General features: G+C 43.6%; 1 protein-coding gene across 1 annotated transcript in view; it reads right to left on the minus strand.

Moving 5' to 3' along the window:
* PKHD1 (PKHD1 ciliary IPT domain containing fibrocystin/polyductin) overlaps nucleotides 1-17,785 on the minus strand; it is a 552,653-nt gene that overhangs the window by 489,708 nt on the left and 45,160 nt on the right. Inside the window, exons 19-26 of the mRNA XM_055136692.1 lie at nucleotides 17,639-17,769; nucleotides 16,572-16,747; nucleotides 12,218-12,356; nucleotides 8,257-8,384; nucleotides 5,432-5,616; nucleotides 4,239-4,361; nucleotides 1,603-1,708; nucleotides 490-765 (exon numbers count right to left, since the gene is read on the minus strand). Coding sequence (XP_054992667.1) covers nucleotides 490-765; nucleotides 1,603-1,708; nucleotides 4,239-4,361; nucleotides 5,432-5,616; nucleotides 8,257-8,384; nucleotides 12,218-12,356; nucleotides 16,572-16,747; nucleotides 17,639-17,769 — 1,264 coding nt within the window. The remainder of the gene's footprint in view (nucleotides 1-489; nucleotides 766-1,602; nucleotides 1,709-4,238; nucleotides 4,362-5,431; nucleotides 5,617-8,256; nucleotides 8,385-12,217; nucleotides 12,357-16,571; nucleotides 16,748-17,638; nucleotides 17,770-17,785) is intronic.

Consider the following 17,785-nt stretch of genomic DNA (forward strand, 5'->3'; position numbering starts at 1 on the left):
TCAGACAAACCACTCCACTCTAGGAACCACCATCATCTCAGCTAAGAAATGTGGACAAGAAGTTGTTAGTGTCTGTGACTACCTAAAGCAGTACTAAGTAAATAGTACAGTGCCTTAATCATCATTCTTTGGAAACTACATAAAACTAACTGAAACTTCTAAGGTCACGCATGTGAAACAAAACCCAGACTCCTGCCCTAATCCCCAATCTAGTTCTGCTTCCTCTAGACAAAATTACCCCAGTGACTCAATGTCTGACCCAGTGATGCTTGAAACCGTCAGCTAGCTATGATCCTTCCTGTGGCCAACAAGCTCACAGAGGGTCCAAAAATCTGTTGTTTATTAGAGGAGATGCTGAAGGTAGAAAACAAAAATCAATGAATCCCAGCAATGCTGAGTTCCTCATATGACAGGACTAGATCCCTGTACCCCTGTAAGAATGCAAAAGCTCCTGAGGGCCAGAAACTACATAAGGTTGTCCCAGGTTACCAATCTCTGAAGCTCTGGAAGGCTCCACAGCAGCCAGTTTGGGTTCCACATGCAGAAAGAGGCCTCCTCCATCGGCACTGATGGCGAGGCCAAAGGGTCTCACTATCATCAGGACCCGATGCAGTCCAACAGGAAGCAGGCTCATCCGACAGACCACATGTGTTAGGTTTGATAAAATGACTTTGCAGCTTGTTTTGTTCACTGTAACTTGCAAGGACTCTGAGTCCCCAGAGAAATGTGTCCCAGTAATAGACACCAGTAAGTCAACGTCCCCGTCTGAAAGGAGGAATGGAATAAGAATGAAATCATCTCTCAGCCAGGGCACTCAGTCTAAGAAAGGAAATGAACATTTGAGTCTTTTTGACCTCAAAAGTTCATTTCCTTTCACCTCACTCACCCAAAACTCAGTGTTGAACACTGACTCAAATCTGAGGTATCCGCTCCTATTGTGATGACATACGACTACCATCTTAAAGTTTTTGCAAATTAAATAAGAAGTAACTTTTTTTCAGTTTTTGGGCCATACCCGCAATGATCAGAGCTTAATCCTGGCTCTGAGCTCAGCGATCACTCTGATAGACTCAGGAGACCATTTGGAGCACTGAGGATCAAATCCCAGTTGGCTGCATGCCCTATCCACACATATCATCTCTCCAGCCCTCAAATAAAAGGTAAAAGTTTTTAAAATAGAGACATGGTGAGGTATCAAAGAGCTAGTGTACATGTGTATGCAAGATCCTGAGTTCAATCCCCAGAATCTCATAGTTCCCCAAGAATCACCATGAGCAAGCAATATCAGAGCACTGCTCCAGGAGCACCATCACGTGTGGCCCAATACGAGCAAGAAGAAGAAATATTAAAAAGGGTTTCAAAATAAATCACATTTTAAAATAAATGATAAATCTATGCAATGTATTAAAAAACTATTTGTCTTCATTTCAAATCAGCTAATTATTATTGTTTTTTAAAACAATATACTTTCTGGCACATTATTTACTCCTCGCCCCATGAACTCATGTACCTTCCATCCACCTATCACCAAGTACTCGGCCTCTAACTAACTACCCTGAGTCTCAAGTTCGAATTCATTTTTATGCCCAGTGAGTGTCTTACCTAATGAATACCATACTGAATGGACTAGGGGCGTTGACCCCTCAAGGTATTGAAAAGTACAAGAACCTGAGCAATGAGCTGGTATGTCATTCACTTTGACAGCCACCTGGAGAAAAAAAAAAGAAAGAAAAAAATTAGAAGCAAATACGTGTGTGCTGTTAGCTTGAGCACTTGGCAAGCTAACCCAAATTAAAATGTGTTAATGATTCACTTATTCTTTTTCCTTCTTCTGTTTTCCAATAAAAACAAAAACCTAAATCATAATGAACCACTGAACACATGTTTTTATAATGAAGGTAAATAGGCTGAAATCAAATGTTTTTGCAATTCTTGCTAACTCTTAAATTTCCCCTCTCATAGAAGTAAATTAAATAAAATCCTACCTGAATGAGAACTTTTTATCACTATATTTTCAACTGGGTAGCAGCTTCCTTTGAAATGCCCCTTCTTTGGGGCCTAGCAGGTAAAACTTCACTTACATGCACAGTTTGAATTGCCAACATTAGGTACAGTCTTTCAAAGGTCATTTTTGAGAGTAAAGCCATGAATACACACTGAGTCCATTTGTGTATGACGCCCTTCCCACCTGCCCATTCCTCAAAAGCTTTTCCTATGCAAATAAAGTTGGCCCCTTGCTTCTACTATTTCTAAATGTATATACAACTGGTTAAAGTATATTGGAGACTTGATTTGAATCTTCTTTGTCTTTGAATGGTAGAACTGCAAGAAGTACACATTTGCAGACCCAAGGAATGATTCAGTATCCAAAAGTACCTGTCTCATCACAAACTGCCCCCAGTGCTATGTAATCTTATCAATGGCCAAGATCCAGAGTCTATAAACTAAAGTTCCCAGAAGAGAGTGACTCAGAATTTCCTGACCCCATACCAGGCTGTCTTTACCGGGACACGTTGGAGGGGGCCAGATTGAGTTTCCCTCCCCACCCCAAGCAGCATCGTGGCAGCCAATAAACTCCAGAACCCAACCACTGCCATGCTTAAGACCACTCTCCACATGCTCAGACAAGCCTCACCCAAGAGAGAACCGGCAGAAAAACCCAGGTACGCAGGAACCTGTGACTGAGATCTCCAAGCCTGCTCGGATGGGAACTGGGCTGCAAGAGAGCGACACAGAATTTCCCGGAGCTCACGGCTGCATTTGCGGCCATGTGACCCCTTATACTCTAGCTCACTTATGCACCAAAAGTAGCACACAGTTGTTTGGTTTTAACATACTTGCTTGCATTCTCTTATATATGGGCTTAAATGGCTCCAGAATTAAATACAACAACCTTCACACTCTTCCCTCTTATTGTGGTGGGAAGGTGCTCGGTGGTGGGATTGGTGTTTGAATATTATCTTTAATGAACTATTGTGAACTACTTTATGAAAACAAAATATAGAAAAATTGCAAAAGAAGTACCTGTCTCATAAGTCTTAAGCTATGATATCAACCTTTCATGTCACCCATATGCCCTGAGCACCCATATGCCCTGAGCACCACACACCAGAGGCTGTGCTATCTGGGAACCCTAGCATGACCATAGAAATTCTCAAGTAAAGTTATGTGACCCTCAGCAATTACTGCAGCCAAGTGTGCCAGGACCACAGAACTCTATAATCAAGACTGGTATTGATTGTGAGGGAAGAAAGGCATGAGGGAAGAAAGAAACTGGGACTTCACCTCCACCAGAGACTGTTAATAGAACAGAACCTTATAATAGTTGAATATAAGAAAGGGGGAAAAGATCTGAATCACTTGAATCTTTACATATAGGTTTAAAGCACACATACTAAGAGATCATACTTGCTTACAGAGAGGAGAGGTACTGAGATGTTATGAATACATAAAGAATAAAGAATATGTCCATCTTATGTTATACTATTCATAAGGACCAAAATAGTACATATATAAAAATCATCCTCTCAGAGACCCCAGCAAGCTACCAAGAATATCCTGTCCACATGGAAGAGCCTGGAAAGCTCCCTGAGGCATATTTGAAATGCCAAATACAGCAACAATAACAGGTCTCATTCCCCTGACCCTGAAAAGAGCTTCCAATCATTGGGAAAAACGAGTAAGGAGAGGCTGCTAAAATCTCAGGGCTAGAACAAATGGAGATGTTACTGGTGGTGCCCACTCGAGTAAATCAATGAACAATGGGATGACAGTGATACAGTGATACAATGATAAAAATCACGAATTATTAATCCTCCATATGGGTATACCTAGGTATTGAATATATTATTCTTCATAGTTTTGTATTGTACATTTTTATCCAATTTGAAGTCAACAATTTGTAATAGAAATAATGGCCTATGGGAAAGAAAAAAGTTTTAAAGGAAAAGGGGTAGACATAAGTAATTTACTTCCTAATGCCACTGTGCAGAGATATAAATCTCTATATATCTATAAAGGTTCTGCAATAATAACAACAATAAGTATAATAAGAAGTTGCTACATTGCAAACATTTTTTTCAGAGTACTTTCCATATGCTGTGGAAGTAGAGAACAACAAAGTTTGTTTCTCTTGTCCAGATTGGGACCCCTGGGAATCTGTCCACATTATAAACCAGGGGAGAGCTGAGACAGACCCAAAACCAGCCCTCGCTCTGGGAATGAGCCATCACTCTCACCTGAGTGTGCTGGTGGGCAGTTAGCAGCATGTCTCCAAATATAGGTCCCAGGAAAACGCCGCCATCGTAGACCACACGAATGGCAACAGCAGCATTCACCCCAGTTAGATTTTCATCAGAGACCTAAGACAGTGACATTTTTGGTGAATTGCCTCATATAACATAAATCTAAACTGAAATAAAATTAATGGAGAGGGGCTGGAGCTATAGCACAGCGGGTAGGGCATTTGCCGTGCACATGGCCGATCCAGGTTTGATTCCCAGTATCCCATATGGTCCCCTGAGCACTGCTAGAGGTAATTCTTGAGTGCAGAGTCAGGAGTAACCTCTGTGCATTGCCAGGTGTGACCCAAAAAGCAAATAATTTAAAAAATAATTTAAAAATAATAAAATTAATAGAAATAGATATTTTCATAATCTATTTAAGACAAACATAATTTAGAAATTAAAAATGGAGCAATAGGGACATCAGGACCTGAGAACCCTAGATAATAGAGAAATATTTAGTTCAAGGTAGAGTTGTCTAAAAATCCTAACAAATCAATACTCTCCCTTAGTCTTGAGGTATTTCTCTCTATGTGCTTTTATATATTACATGTTTGCAATCAAGTATATTTAAATAAAGTGTAAGGAAACAACTATAAAAGAACTTTCATCCTTCTCTCTTCTCTACCCAAGCACACTGTTTGAAACCCAGATGACCACACTACCATCTAATGGAGATAAAATTTCATGTTGGGTTTCATTTTATAATAACCAAATGCTAGATGATCATTAGATTATTTTTAAGACCCTAAATATGCAAGAGCATCTGGTTTTGTCATTATCCAAAGACAGCAAATCCTTTTCAAAAGTTCCTTCTGCTGTACCATCTGCCACCATGATAATCTAAGTCAATCACATCTGCTTAAATTATCCGATAACAGATGTAGAATTGTTGTATGGTGGACACTGACCAATAACTTCTCCCCCAACATTAAGTAAGAAAAGTAGATGTTGGGCTTAAATTATTTTATCAGGAATACAAGGTACAAAATCTATCTTGGAAACTTCCAGAAAGAAATGTCATAAAATCGCTTGACCTGAAGGCCAACAACTTAGGAATTCATAGCAATTTTCATTCATATCATTCTGAGTTTCAAAACTGCTCTATCTCTCTTAGTTCACACCACTAAATGAGATAGCATACATACCCTGATGAAATTGGGCAAGTCTCCAATCTGGGTGGTCCAGGAGAGGGTCCACACATGTTCATAGCAAGATTTTTGATCCTCAATCACCATGAAGTCACTGGCATTGAGGTACCTGGATGTGAAGTCATCAGCATTGTTCTGTAAGATCATTTGAAGGTGATGCGCTGAAATGTGTGCAGGGACACCTGTGGGAGAAAGTTCAGGCATAAAAAATACAAAAGGTGAATCCTCCAGAAAATTAATATCAGAGTGCTTCTTAAATACACAGGAGACACCCCCCACACCAATTCAAACCATGGCTTTAAGAAAACCCCTTGCCCTATTAAACTGGTTTTCTAAGACCAGTACAAGTCAATGTCCCCTTTTCTGTACCAGGATATTCTTCGTCCAGTTGCACCCTCTCCAGCAAGCAGAGAGCCCCAACACATCAGAACTCTCATCTGTCAACTCAAAATGTAAACTCCAGACACTCTGGCTATGCCTGAATGTCTAATTAAATGTGGAGTTTTCCCTGGAAAAATTTAGCTGGCCCTATGAACAGAGAAAATTTGGCCCTCTTTCACAGGGAGTGGGGGAGGCACAGGGCAGCTGACACCCATAAAATGTAGCCAGGCCAGCTGAGGAATGCTGCCATTATACTTTGGTTTCTCTATTCGAATTTCCTCTAAGCCCAACCACCTGCTTCCCTATTCCATGGCCCCAAAGAGAAATAATAGCACTCCCCTTGAGCTCACCTTGTGTTGGAACCTTTGTCAGACTTTACCAAAAGTTTCCATTTCATTAACCACTCCCAACCGTGCTGTGAGGTGGGTCTCTTGAGAACCTTGATGCTTGCTTAAGAAACGAAGGAAAGGAGACCCAGCAAGATTCAAAGACCTGCCTGTCAGGTGAGAAAGACTCAGAGTAGAACCCAGGCTAACTTCTTCTGCCTACTTCACAGACCCCTTTTGAATTCCGCTGACCCAGATAGAATCTTCATGAAACACCTTATCACTATACCACTGTCACTGTCATCCAGATCTCATCGATTTGCTCAAGTGGGCACCAGTAACATCCATCTCCATTGTAAGACTTGTTGTTACTGTTTCTTGCATATCGAATACACCACTGGGAGCTTGCCAGGCTCTGCCGTGCAGGCAAGATACTCTCAGTAACTTGCCGGGCTCTCTGAGAGGGACAGAAAAATCGAACCCAGGTTGGCTGCATGCAAGGCAAACACCCTACCCTCTGTGCTATCACTCTAGCTGATATTTCTAGAAACTGTTCCTCCTTTTTTAAAAAGAGATTAGTCTAATGAATACCTAATTTGGGGCCACCACCATTTCTTAAAACTAGGGCTGACTTTCCCTGAGTGTTGAGCAGATTCTGTTGGGAAGAACGACATTGGAGCATGGTGGCAGGAAGTCACTCACAGGCCACCAGGACTCTAGGTCATGAGTAGAGGAATAGAGCTCACAGAGGGATTTCCTACAGACAGTCACTGTCACCCTGTGCTCTCCTATTTATTAGAGTCCACCAGCCTATGGGCTTTTAGCATCTCCTAAGCTGCTCTGTGAGAGTCAAAACCACCTGAGGAGACTTAGTTACAAGCCTGGCTTCCTTCTCTTAGGAAAGTCACAAGACTTTTGGATCATTTTTTTATCCAGTCACTCTTGAGTTCTTTTTCATACCACTTTTCTTGTTTTCAACGTGATTGAATCATTTGAGCATTGTGCTTTGTGAATTAGGGGTGTTCTTAATGATTTAGAAACTGCTTTTTTTTTTATGATGATTGCATCTGAAATTTCTGTTTCAATCACTAATATCCTCAGTAGTTTAGGGAATTTGATTTTTGATTCAGAAGACACGCTGATCCCAGGCTTGGAAACTCTAAAGAAAAGAGAGCTGACCAGAGAATCAAAACCTGATTTCACATCCTGACACAACCATTAACTCTCTGTAGTGGCTCTGGCCACAATAGAAGAAGCTGAATGAAGCCCTCAAAAAGACAAGTCAATGTCCAAACCCTAGAAGCCTCAACTCATGAGGCCAAAAGGGGTGCTGATACTCCACATATTGTGAGAAGTTTATCCTGGACTGTGCAGGTGGTCCCTACATGCAATCCAGTGTATTTTAATGAGATCTTAGGGAAGTCTTGAAACAGACATGGAGGGAGCAATGTGGCAACCACCAATACAGGAGGAAAAGGAAAAAGTTTCTCCCCCAGAGCCTTGGAGGAGGAGAGTTTAAGATCATACAGACATTTGAACTTGGGCTTCTGGCTTCCAGAACTACTGGCATCAGCCTTCACTGTGGTAATTTGTTATGAAAATGCCCTGAATCTAATCCACACACTTTCCATCTGGGCAAAAGTAAGAAAGAAGTAGGATCACAACAATACATTATTGCTATTGTCCAGATCTTTCATCTGAGGAAAGTTATTTTCTAACACTGAAAAAGAAACAAAATAGCCTAAGTCAGTCATCCAGTTTACTAGTCTCACAGGACATCATTTTCTTGGGAATACCCCCTCCCCAGGATGGAGAGATAGTGCAGTGGGTAGGGTGTTCGCCTTGTACACGGCCAACCTGGGTTTGATTCCTCCGCCCCTCTCTGAGAGCCCGGCAAGCTACCAAGAGTATCCAACCTGCACAGCAGAGCCTGGCAAGCTACGTGTGGTGGATTGGATATGCCAAAAACAGTAACAACAAGTCTCACAATGGAGACGTTACTGGTGCCCGCTTGAACAAATCAATGAGCAATGGGATGACAGTGACAGTGACCCCCTCCTCAGTCTCCCCTCAGCAAAACATAACTGTGAAGTGTTGCACGCCACCCTGTTGTACCTGGAATCACTGTGTTGGAGAGCTGGATGCGAAAGTCCCCTCCTAAGGGTGGGCTTCTCCTCTGCAGTCTCTGGGTTCTCACCTGGATCGGCTCAGCACCGCCCTCGGCTCCTTCACTGGGCACAGGGCTATGTTTTGTCAAAACAAAGAGTTACAATGCACAGACACCATCCAGAAGAGCAACTTCCGACAGAACAGAGCTTCGTTTCCAAGACCAGGTACCCCAGGTTTCCCAGTCATGTGCGAGAACGTGGGAATGTTGGATGTCTCTCTCCTGCAAGGGCAGAGAGCTCTCTGGATGAGTATCAGGACCTGGGAAGAGTGTCTCCCTCCCTCCCTCCCTCCCTGGACCAGTCCTGGAAGCTCCGTAGCTCAGAGCAAAGGGACAGAGAACTACAGCTTCATGGCTCAGAGTGTCTCCTGAATTAGCAAGTGGAAGGACCATGCAGAATTCTCTAATCCATCTGCAGAGTTGAGAGCGAGTCTTTCTACTCCAGGGATTCTTCCCCTCCCAGCATCTCCAGCTTAAGAGCAGGTCCCTTCCTCCAGCTGAATTCTTTCCTGTGTACTAGCACACTGCCAGATTAATCTTGCTTTATTCTAACAAGTGCAGCCAATAAATGGTGACAAATCATGAGGTAGATTGCTGTCCAACCATTAAAAAAATAGTACTTTAGAAAAATGTTTCATGAAATGGGAGGAAATAGTTCATTGGTAATAAGATTCGTTGGTGAGAAGTGGTATTGTACAACTACAGCAAGTAAATATTACTCCAGTTTTAGTTTTTAAATTATTATATATAAATAGTAAAATGCTTGGTGAAAAGTACTATTAAAATACACGCCCAACTTGTTCATAGAAATTATCTCTGAGCAAAGGAGTTATGAACGATTTTTTTAATGGGGAGTCCACACCTGGTGGTGCTCAGAGTTTACTCTTGACTCTGCACTCCAGGACTTGAGGATCATTCTTGGTGGGCTCAGGGGACCATATGAGGTGCTGAGGATCAAACTCAGGTGGGCTATGTGCAAGGCAAGTGCCTTACCTGCTGTACCATTGCTCTGATTATGAAAGATTTTTATATTCCATGGGTTTTTCTGTATTTTCCAAGTTTTCAACAAGGAATGCCCATGGTATGGTTTAATCCATTATTACTAGTACTACATATTGATGTGCATAACCCCCCACCCCAGGACTGGAGTGATAGCACAGTGGGTAGGGTATTTGCCTTGCACACAGCCAAACCCAGGTTCAATTTCTCCGTCCCTCTCGGAGAGCCCAGCAAGCTTCTGAGAGTACCCCGCCTGCACGGCAGAGCCTGGCAAGCTACCCATGGCATATTTGATATGCCAAAAACAGTAACAAGTCTCACAATGGAGATGTTACAGGTGCCCACTCAAGCAAATCGATGAGCAATGGGATGACAGTGATACAATGATACAAACAACCCTACATTCACATTCAGACAGAATGACTTTCTCTATGTTGTGGGTGTGGCAGGGGATGGGAATGGGTGGTGAACCTGTGAAAAGTCAGTCTGAAGGCAGTCTGTTCTTAGATGGTTCCAGAAGCAGTTAAGGGACTTGAGGAAGCTCAGGAAGAAATATTGTGAGGAATACTCTTAAGTGTAGACCTCAATTTGCTTCTATTGTGTTTCTGTGTTTCAAACTTCAGCATTTGAAGCCCAGGATGGCAGGGTGGCTAACAAGCTATGAAAACTCTCACTTTCATATCATGTTAAGTAAAATGAGTCAGAAAGAGAGGGGCAGACATAGAAAGATTGCACTCATCTGTGGAATATAAAATAACATAGTGGGAGACTAACACCCAAGAGTTGTAGAGATAAGGATTAGGATGTCTGCCCCACAGCTTGGAAACAGGCCTCACATGCTAGGAGAAAAGGCAGCTCAGATAGAGAAGGGAAAACCAAGTAGATGGTGTAGGGAGGACATGTTCGGGTTGGAAGATGCGAGCTGAAAGTAGACTATAGACCGAACATGAAGGCCACTCAATACCTCTATTGCAAACTACAACACCCAAAATGAGAGAGAACAAAGGGGAATGCCCTGCCACAGAGGCAGGGTGGGGTGGTGGGGGATGGTGTGGGGGTGGTGAGAGGGATACTGGGATCATTGGTGGAGGAGAATGGGCACTGGTGGAGGAATGGGTAAACGATCACTGTATGAGTGAAATGCAAACACAAAAGTTCATAAGTTTGTAACTGTACATCACAGTGATTCTCTAGTAAAAAAAATTTTTAAAAACCTCTCACTTTCACTCTTGGCATTTGTATCACGCCTGCCCACAGGACAAGGGAATATGACATTGAGGAAAGTGGAGCCTGGATTCATCGGTGTCCTCCTTTAACATACAGTCCCAAGGATGATGGAACTATAGGACTCATTCTGTTGTTTTATCACCTTTGTTTTGTTTTCATTTCTTTCAGTTTTGTATTTTAGGTTATTAGAACAAGGTTAAAAATTGTGAGGTTGATGTATAAAATTACTGCACTCCTCTGCCACCAGTGTGCCCTCCACGTGTGTCCCTATGTCATTTCTAGTCTAATCTTCTTTCCCCTTCCCAACTTTCCCGATTGTGTGTTATCTGTTTTGCAATTCCCTTGTTCAATGTCATTTTGGAACATCTAAGAAAAAAATTGGGGCTAGAAAAGAAAATGTAGAGGCTAAAGAAAGAGCAATAGGGGCTGGGTCAATAGCACAGCGGGTAGGGCATTTGCCTTGCACGCGGCTGACCTGGGTTCGATTTCCAGGATCCCATATGGTCCCCTGAGCACAGCCAGGGGTAATTCCTGAGTGAAGAGCCAGGAGTAACCCCTGTGCAGAGCCAGGTGTGACCCAAAATGAAAAAACAAAAGTTAAAAAAAAAGAGAAAGAGAAATAATACAGTGGGTAGGGTGCTTGTCTTGCATGCAACTAACCTGTGTTCAATCCCCAGCACTCAATATGATCCAAAATGATCCCCTGAAACCCACCAGAAGTCATTCCTGAGCACAGTCAGGAGTAAGCCCTGAGCACAGCTGGGTGTAGACAGAATAAAAAAAAAAGGAAAGAATAAAGAAAAAAATTGTAAAGATCTTTATACTTCCTATCCTTCTAGGGTTTTTGTGACAAATTCAGAGAACAAATGAGAGCATTCTTGTGTTCCAGGTGCTTGGAGGAGCCTAATCCTTAGCTGACAATTTTGTCAACTGCAGTAGCAAGGTTTGCTAGAAGTGAAGCCACGGCACTCGGATGCCATCTGCTGGTAAATTCCTAGGAATACAGATTCTGTTCTTTGGGATTTAGACTATTCCATCTCACCTGGAAGGACTGCAATAATAGTAATATATGGGGCATGCAATGAGAAGGACAAACAGAAAACAATGGCAATGTGAGTCTCTGAAAAACATTAAAAAAAGATAGTTTCTTTCAAACAAATTCACTAAAAAAAAAAGTGCTCTAAAACTACTTTAGTCTCCAGGCAAGCAGAATTCGTTGAATTAAAATTGCCCAGAAAGCCTTACAAATACAAATTCTCTACACCCCAAACCTACTGAGCTGCAGGCTGTGAATTTAGTCTGTTACTGTCACTGTCATCCTGTTGTGCATCGATTTGCTTGAGCGGGCATCAGTAACGTCTCCATTGTGAGACTTGTTACTGTTTTTGGCACACCGAATACACCATGAGTAGCTTGCCAGGTTCTGCCGTGCAGGTGAGATACTCTCGGTTGCTTGCCGGACTCTCCGAGAGGGCTGGAGCAATAGCACAACGTGTAGGCTTGCACGCGGCTGACCCAGGTGAAGTCAAATGCTGTAAAGTCTAATGCTGTATTCTTAGGACTGGAAACAGCTAGTTTAAGCAAAAACACAAGCTTTCTAACTTAAACAAACACCACATCTGTGTCTTCTGAGGCCAACTAGCAATCCCCAAGAGAGGCAGGTGAGCAGAGAGCGCGTTTTACCTTGCAGTGATAAGCGGAAGTTCCCCGCCACATCCCAAAGACCAGGATGTCACATTGTAGACTGGAGGAGATCCATCCACAGAGAGTGATTCCACCAGATTCCCCCCTGGACGTGCTGTTCCTGAATCAGCCTGAAAAACTAGACATCAATGACCCAATGACTATCAAATAGCTCATGACGAACGTCCTGCCATATTGAATATCCCCATTGGACATGCCAAGTGACTTAGCTTTCAGCACACACTCAAATCAGATTCCTACAGCTCCTCTTCATGGAGAGCAAAGTAATGAGGTGGCAAAGAGACCCCTGTTAAGTTTTACAACAAATGGACATTGCTGACTGGAGAAAGAACACAAAGGACTGGGGCACATGCTTTGCAAGCAGCAGCCCATGTTAGCACTGGCACTGTATTATCCCCCAAACACTACCAGGAGCATTCACCAAGTACTGAACTGGGAGAGACCCCCCCTGGGCACCGTCAGGTGTGACCCACAAATAGAAACCAGAAAAGAGAGAGAGTGAGAGAGAACATAAGGGTTAAGGCATTTGCCCTGCATGCAGCCAGCCCAGTTCCATCATTGAGAGCATTCCCACATGAAGCCCTGGAAGCTCTTGAACCACTCGCAGATGTCCATTTAATCAATCCACATCACAGCAGGGCCCTACAAGTACCTCATCCTTAGGCCTGTGCATTGAACTGTTTAGTCTATATGACTGGAAATTCCCAGGAGAGCTCTAGGACCTCCTGAGCACTGCCCAGGAATCCCCACCCCCACCCACCCCAACAAAATTCAAAGAAAGAGAAAAGATCTAATAGAATATGCAAGGTTACAGTTTACAGAGGTTCACTCCAGAGCAAAGTTCAGTGAGCCCCAAGGCAGAGAAAGGTCACTCCTGAGGTCCTGGGAGACTCACAGAGATCAGCTTTTACCATGGGAATGTCAACCCTTTTCCCTTTTATTCCAGGGGGCCCTGGAAACTCTTGGAACGTACAGCTGAGTCCCCTTAGGAACACTGTGCACTGAGGGCTTATTCACGGTGTGGCATCTGCACATGTGTGGAAACAGTGCCAGCTGGAGCCCAGCCCATTGTTCAAGCCCTGATTTTCCACTTCTGTTGGGTAACCACTTGGCTAATCAACCCAACCCAAGTCACTCTTTCATTTGTAAAGTGGGAATCATGACCAGTCAATGTGCATGGCAAGGAGAGTTTAGTGAAAAGGCATATTTACAAAAAACCAGCACAATGGACTTTTTTAAAAAAAGGTTTTCATTTGTTTTTAATTTATTTTTTTGGTTTGGGGACCAGCAATGTTACTCCTGGCCCTGCTCTCAGGAATCACTCCTGACTCTAAACTAAGGGGACTGTGTGAGTTGCTGGAATTGAATTCAATTCATCTGGTGTGCAAAACAAATGCCCTACCAGCTGTACTACTGTTCCTGCCCCACATAAAAATATTTTGATGTCTTCTTCCCTCCTACTAAGTACTGGGTAAAGGCGGCATCTTTCTCAACTATATCATTGAGACAGACAATGAACAGGTTATAGGCAGCAGCTTTCCATCTCCTACTCTTAGCCCAGAACTTTAAACAGAGCAGGTGTTCAATAAATGTTTATTCATTCTGTGGGTCCCAAGTCAAGAAAGGATTGGCTCTGGTGCCAGTGCTCTCTGGGACTCAAATGTCCCTATGTCCCAGCTGTGTGACAGGGGCTAGCTGTCCAGTACCTCTCAGCCTAGGTCTCCCTGTCTATAAAGTGGTGTTGGTAGGACCACCTGTGGGGGTTCTGAGACCTCAATTAGGAACCATCAATATCTTCAGGTAGATAACAGCTTTCAGAGAGGATGTTGGGTGAACAAATACAGTGAAGTATCAAACTGATCAGAAAAAATGTCAATTAAGTATGAATACCAAGCCCAGTTGTGCATTATGTGTTGCCACTAAATGATCCTCAGAGGAAAGTTACAGCCAGCAGATGAAAAGAGAATGTAGGAGATAGATGGCTTTACCCAAGGCACCTACAGTCTTCTTTCTTTGCCATCTCCTTTCCTACTACAAATACACATCCTTACATGGTTCAAGATCGTGCATTTTGGTGACAGAGGTGAAGGCAGTATGGAAGGACTCCATATCCTTGGTGTTGAGATATGGAGGCATGGATGGCATTTAAGGGAGAGAAGAATAGGAAACCATACCTATCATGTGGCTGCAGTGATAGCACAGCGGGTAGGGCTTTTGCCTTGCACACGGCTGACCTGGGTTCAATTCCTCTGTCCCTCTCAGAGAGCCCAGCAAGCTACCAAGAGTACCCCACCCACACAACAGAGCCTGGCAAGCTCCCCATGGCGTATTCAATATGCCAAAAACAGTAACAACAAGTCTTACAATGGAGACGTTACTGGTGCCCACTGGAGCAAATTGATGAACAACGGTATGACAGTGCTACAGTGCTACCTATTATGTGGGTCTGAGCTTCCCAACACATGAAATCTTTGGTCCCTCCACCCGACAGGAATCCAGATAGCACGTGGAGACCTCCAAAGGTCCCAGACTGTAGCCTGAGGCACCAAAAAATTGAGACAGTGACCCAGTAGCCTGCATGCATCCTCATTATCTAAGTGTCTCATACCTGGAGCATAATTCACATCATCAATAACCCAGCCTGACCCAGCTACTCCCCTAGCTCCTAAACCACCAAAACAGACAAAAGATGGAAATCTGATGAGTGTCCAAGATGATACCATTTCAGAGATGGGCATCCTTGCCACCCACCCCAAACATTCCTGCCCCCAAATTCTCCCACCTTTAACTCTACTGTTTTCAGGCATAAGACTCAAAATTGCACATTTTTCAAATATAAATGTCTTATCTTATTTCTTTCTCCTTGGAAGGAGCAAGAAAGAAAAGGTTAAAGATGGGGGAACTGTGTCTAAATGATGAAAGAAGAAAAGTAAGAAAAAGTTGGCATCCTGGGGCTTTGAGAGCAAATTCGGTCACCTGCTCTCACCAGGGGTTGCTCTTCCCCTTTAAAGGGATCCAAAATGAGCACTAAGTGCTGAAGATATATAGACAAAGTCAGGTGAGATCACTGTATCAAGGCAAGGTCAACGGACTTTACAGAGAAAGTGGCCTCACTGGAACTCTGAGGGCTGGGTGGGAGGATTGTGGAAGGACACAAAGCAGGAGGAGGTGCTTCTTAGAGGACATGTTTGTGCTCCTAGCCTCTAGATGTCTCTAAGGATTATATATCAGATTTTCAGCCCATTTACAAGGTCAGAAATTGTTGTGTTCTGATGTCACTGAACACAACTATTGCAAACCACAACACCAAAAAGGAGAGAGATAGCAAAAGGGAATGCCCTGTCACAGAGGCAGGATGGGTTGGAGGATAAGGTGGGGATGGTGGGAGGGATACTGGGATCATCGGTGGTGAAAAATGGGCACTGGTGGAAGGATGGGTACTCGGTCATAGTATGACTGAAATGCAAGCATGAAAGTTTGTAAGTATGTAACTGTAACTCACAGTGATTCACTAATAAAAGAAAGTGCTGTGTTCCTTTCCAGCCTTTGTGTGACAAAGATGGAGAAATCCAGTGGGTTGAATAATAACAAAAATGATGGTAATAGCATAGCAATAATTGGGGCTGGAGCAATAGCACAGTGGGTAAGGCGTTTGCCTTGCATGCAACCAACCTGGGCTTGATTCCTCCGTCCCTCTCGGAGAGCCTGACAAGCTACCAAGAGTATCTTGCCTTCACGGCAGAGCCTGGCAAACTACCAGTGACATATTCGATATGCCAAAACTAGTAACAACAAGTCTCACAATGGAGACGTTACTAGTGCCCACTCGAGCAAATCGATGGAGACATTACTGGTGCCCACTCGAGCAAATCAAAGAGCAACAGGATGACAGTGATCACAGTGATGACAGCAATAATTATTAGTACTTCCTCTGGTTTTCTTACTAAGATCAGGACCTATGAGAAGTGCATTATAGTATACAATAATTGATCTTCATGCGACCTCTCATTCCTCATTTGACTATCCTCATGCCCATTTTTACAGAGGAAACCAAGGTTGTTTCTCCCTGAGCACATGGAAAAACTGGGGTAACAACACGGGCATCAGAAGTAAAAGTGAGCATTGGGGAAAACAAGGGAAAAAGCAGAACTAGCAGGAAAGATGCAGTGGCCAGGGACGCACAATTCCAACCCCATCTTCCTTCTAGAACCAAGGCCACAGGTCTATGATCACCTCTTCTCTCTCATAAAAGAGCAGCAGCAGGTTGGCAGGCAAGTTTGAGGTTGGCTTTGTGACCAACAGGTCCTTGAAGGAGAGTGAATTCGGTGATCACCTGTTAGGTTTCTGTCTGCAATGATAATTTCATCCACATAGAATGTGCCCGGTGCCCGAGCCACAGGGAGGAGGTCAATCCGATGAACCAGATACCCAGAGTTTGCCTGCGGTATCTGGAGAGAGGTGGAGCCGAGTACACAAGTCTTCCAGAGGTCAGTGCAAGCAAACCGCCACCTGAAAACCAACGGCAGAGCACAAATGGGTCTCTGGTGCTGGGCTCCTGAGAGGTCTCCCTCTCAGAGGAAGCCCCCAGAACCACCTATCCCCCTCATCGAAACTGTCATCTGAACTGGAGGGGCAAACATCCCATCCCACCCACTCAGATGAGCTTCTGATAGAACACACATAAGTCACAGTTGAAGTCAACCATTCATGCCTGCACTCAGCAGCAGCAGCAGCTTGAAAACATGATATGACTATGTGTTTTGAGCAGATTTCTATGCTGGAAGCTAACTTCAGAGAAGATTCATACTGCTGGGCTTTCCCAGGCTCCTTTAGGGTTAAAATCGTGTGTAAAACCCCTAGTGAAAAGCACAAGAGGTGGACCAAAGAATCAAAGCTTTGATTCCAGAGTCTCTGTTCACTTTTTGATCACATTTTAATGAATCATAAATTCTCTGGATCATGTTGGAATGTTCACAAAAGTGTCTTCAGGTCAATCACATGCCTCACTCACAGCTAACTCAGGATCAATATTTGGTGCCCAATATGGTCCGTCCCCCACCCCCTATAACCCAAACCCTACCAGGAGTAATCCCTGATCACAGAGCCAGGAAGTAAGCTCTGAGCACTGACAAGCAAGTCCCAAAAGGGGGTTAAAAAAGGTCAATTTCAAATATAGTCTATGACTGACCCCTAGGAGAAATGTAAGATTCCTGAGAAGCATTAGGTACTTGACAGCCAACTGCTCTTAAATCAAAACTTCTTTCTCAAATCCCACATGCACAAGGCCCCAAATTAGTATCCCAGGTCTAGACATGAAAGGCCAGTAATCCCTCAGATGAGCTACTGTCCTGCAGAGAGCCTGTGGGCCCAGAGCACAGAATGCACACTGCAACTTCGTACCTGCCGGGATCAGGGCGGGGGAGACGCCAATCACAGGTGATATTCTTCCTAATGCCACTTTGGAAGTCAGTTGTAAAGTACAGGGTCACCTTCAGGAGATCCTTCATGTGGCCCTTGAATGCCATGCACAGCTGTTGACAGCAAAGA

This window comes from Sorex araneus, chromosome 4 (assembly GCF_027595985.1).
Source record: "Sorex araneus isolate mSorAra2 chromosome 4, mSorAra2.pri, whole genome shotgun sequence".
In the NCBI taxonomy this organism is placed as follows: Eukaryota; Metazoa; Chordata; class Mammalia; order Eulipotyphla; family Soricidae; genus Sorex; species Sorex araneus.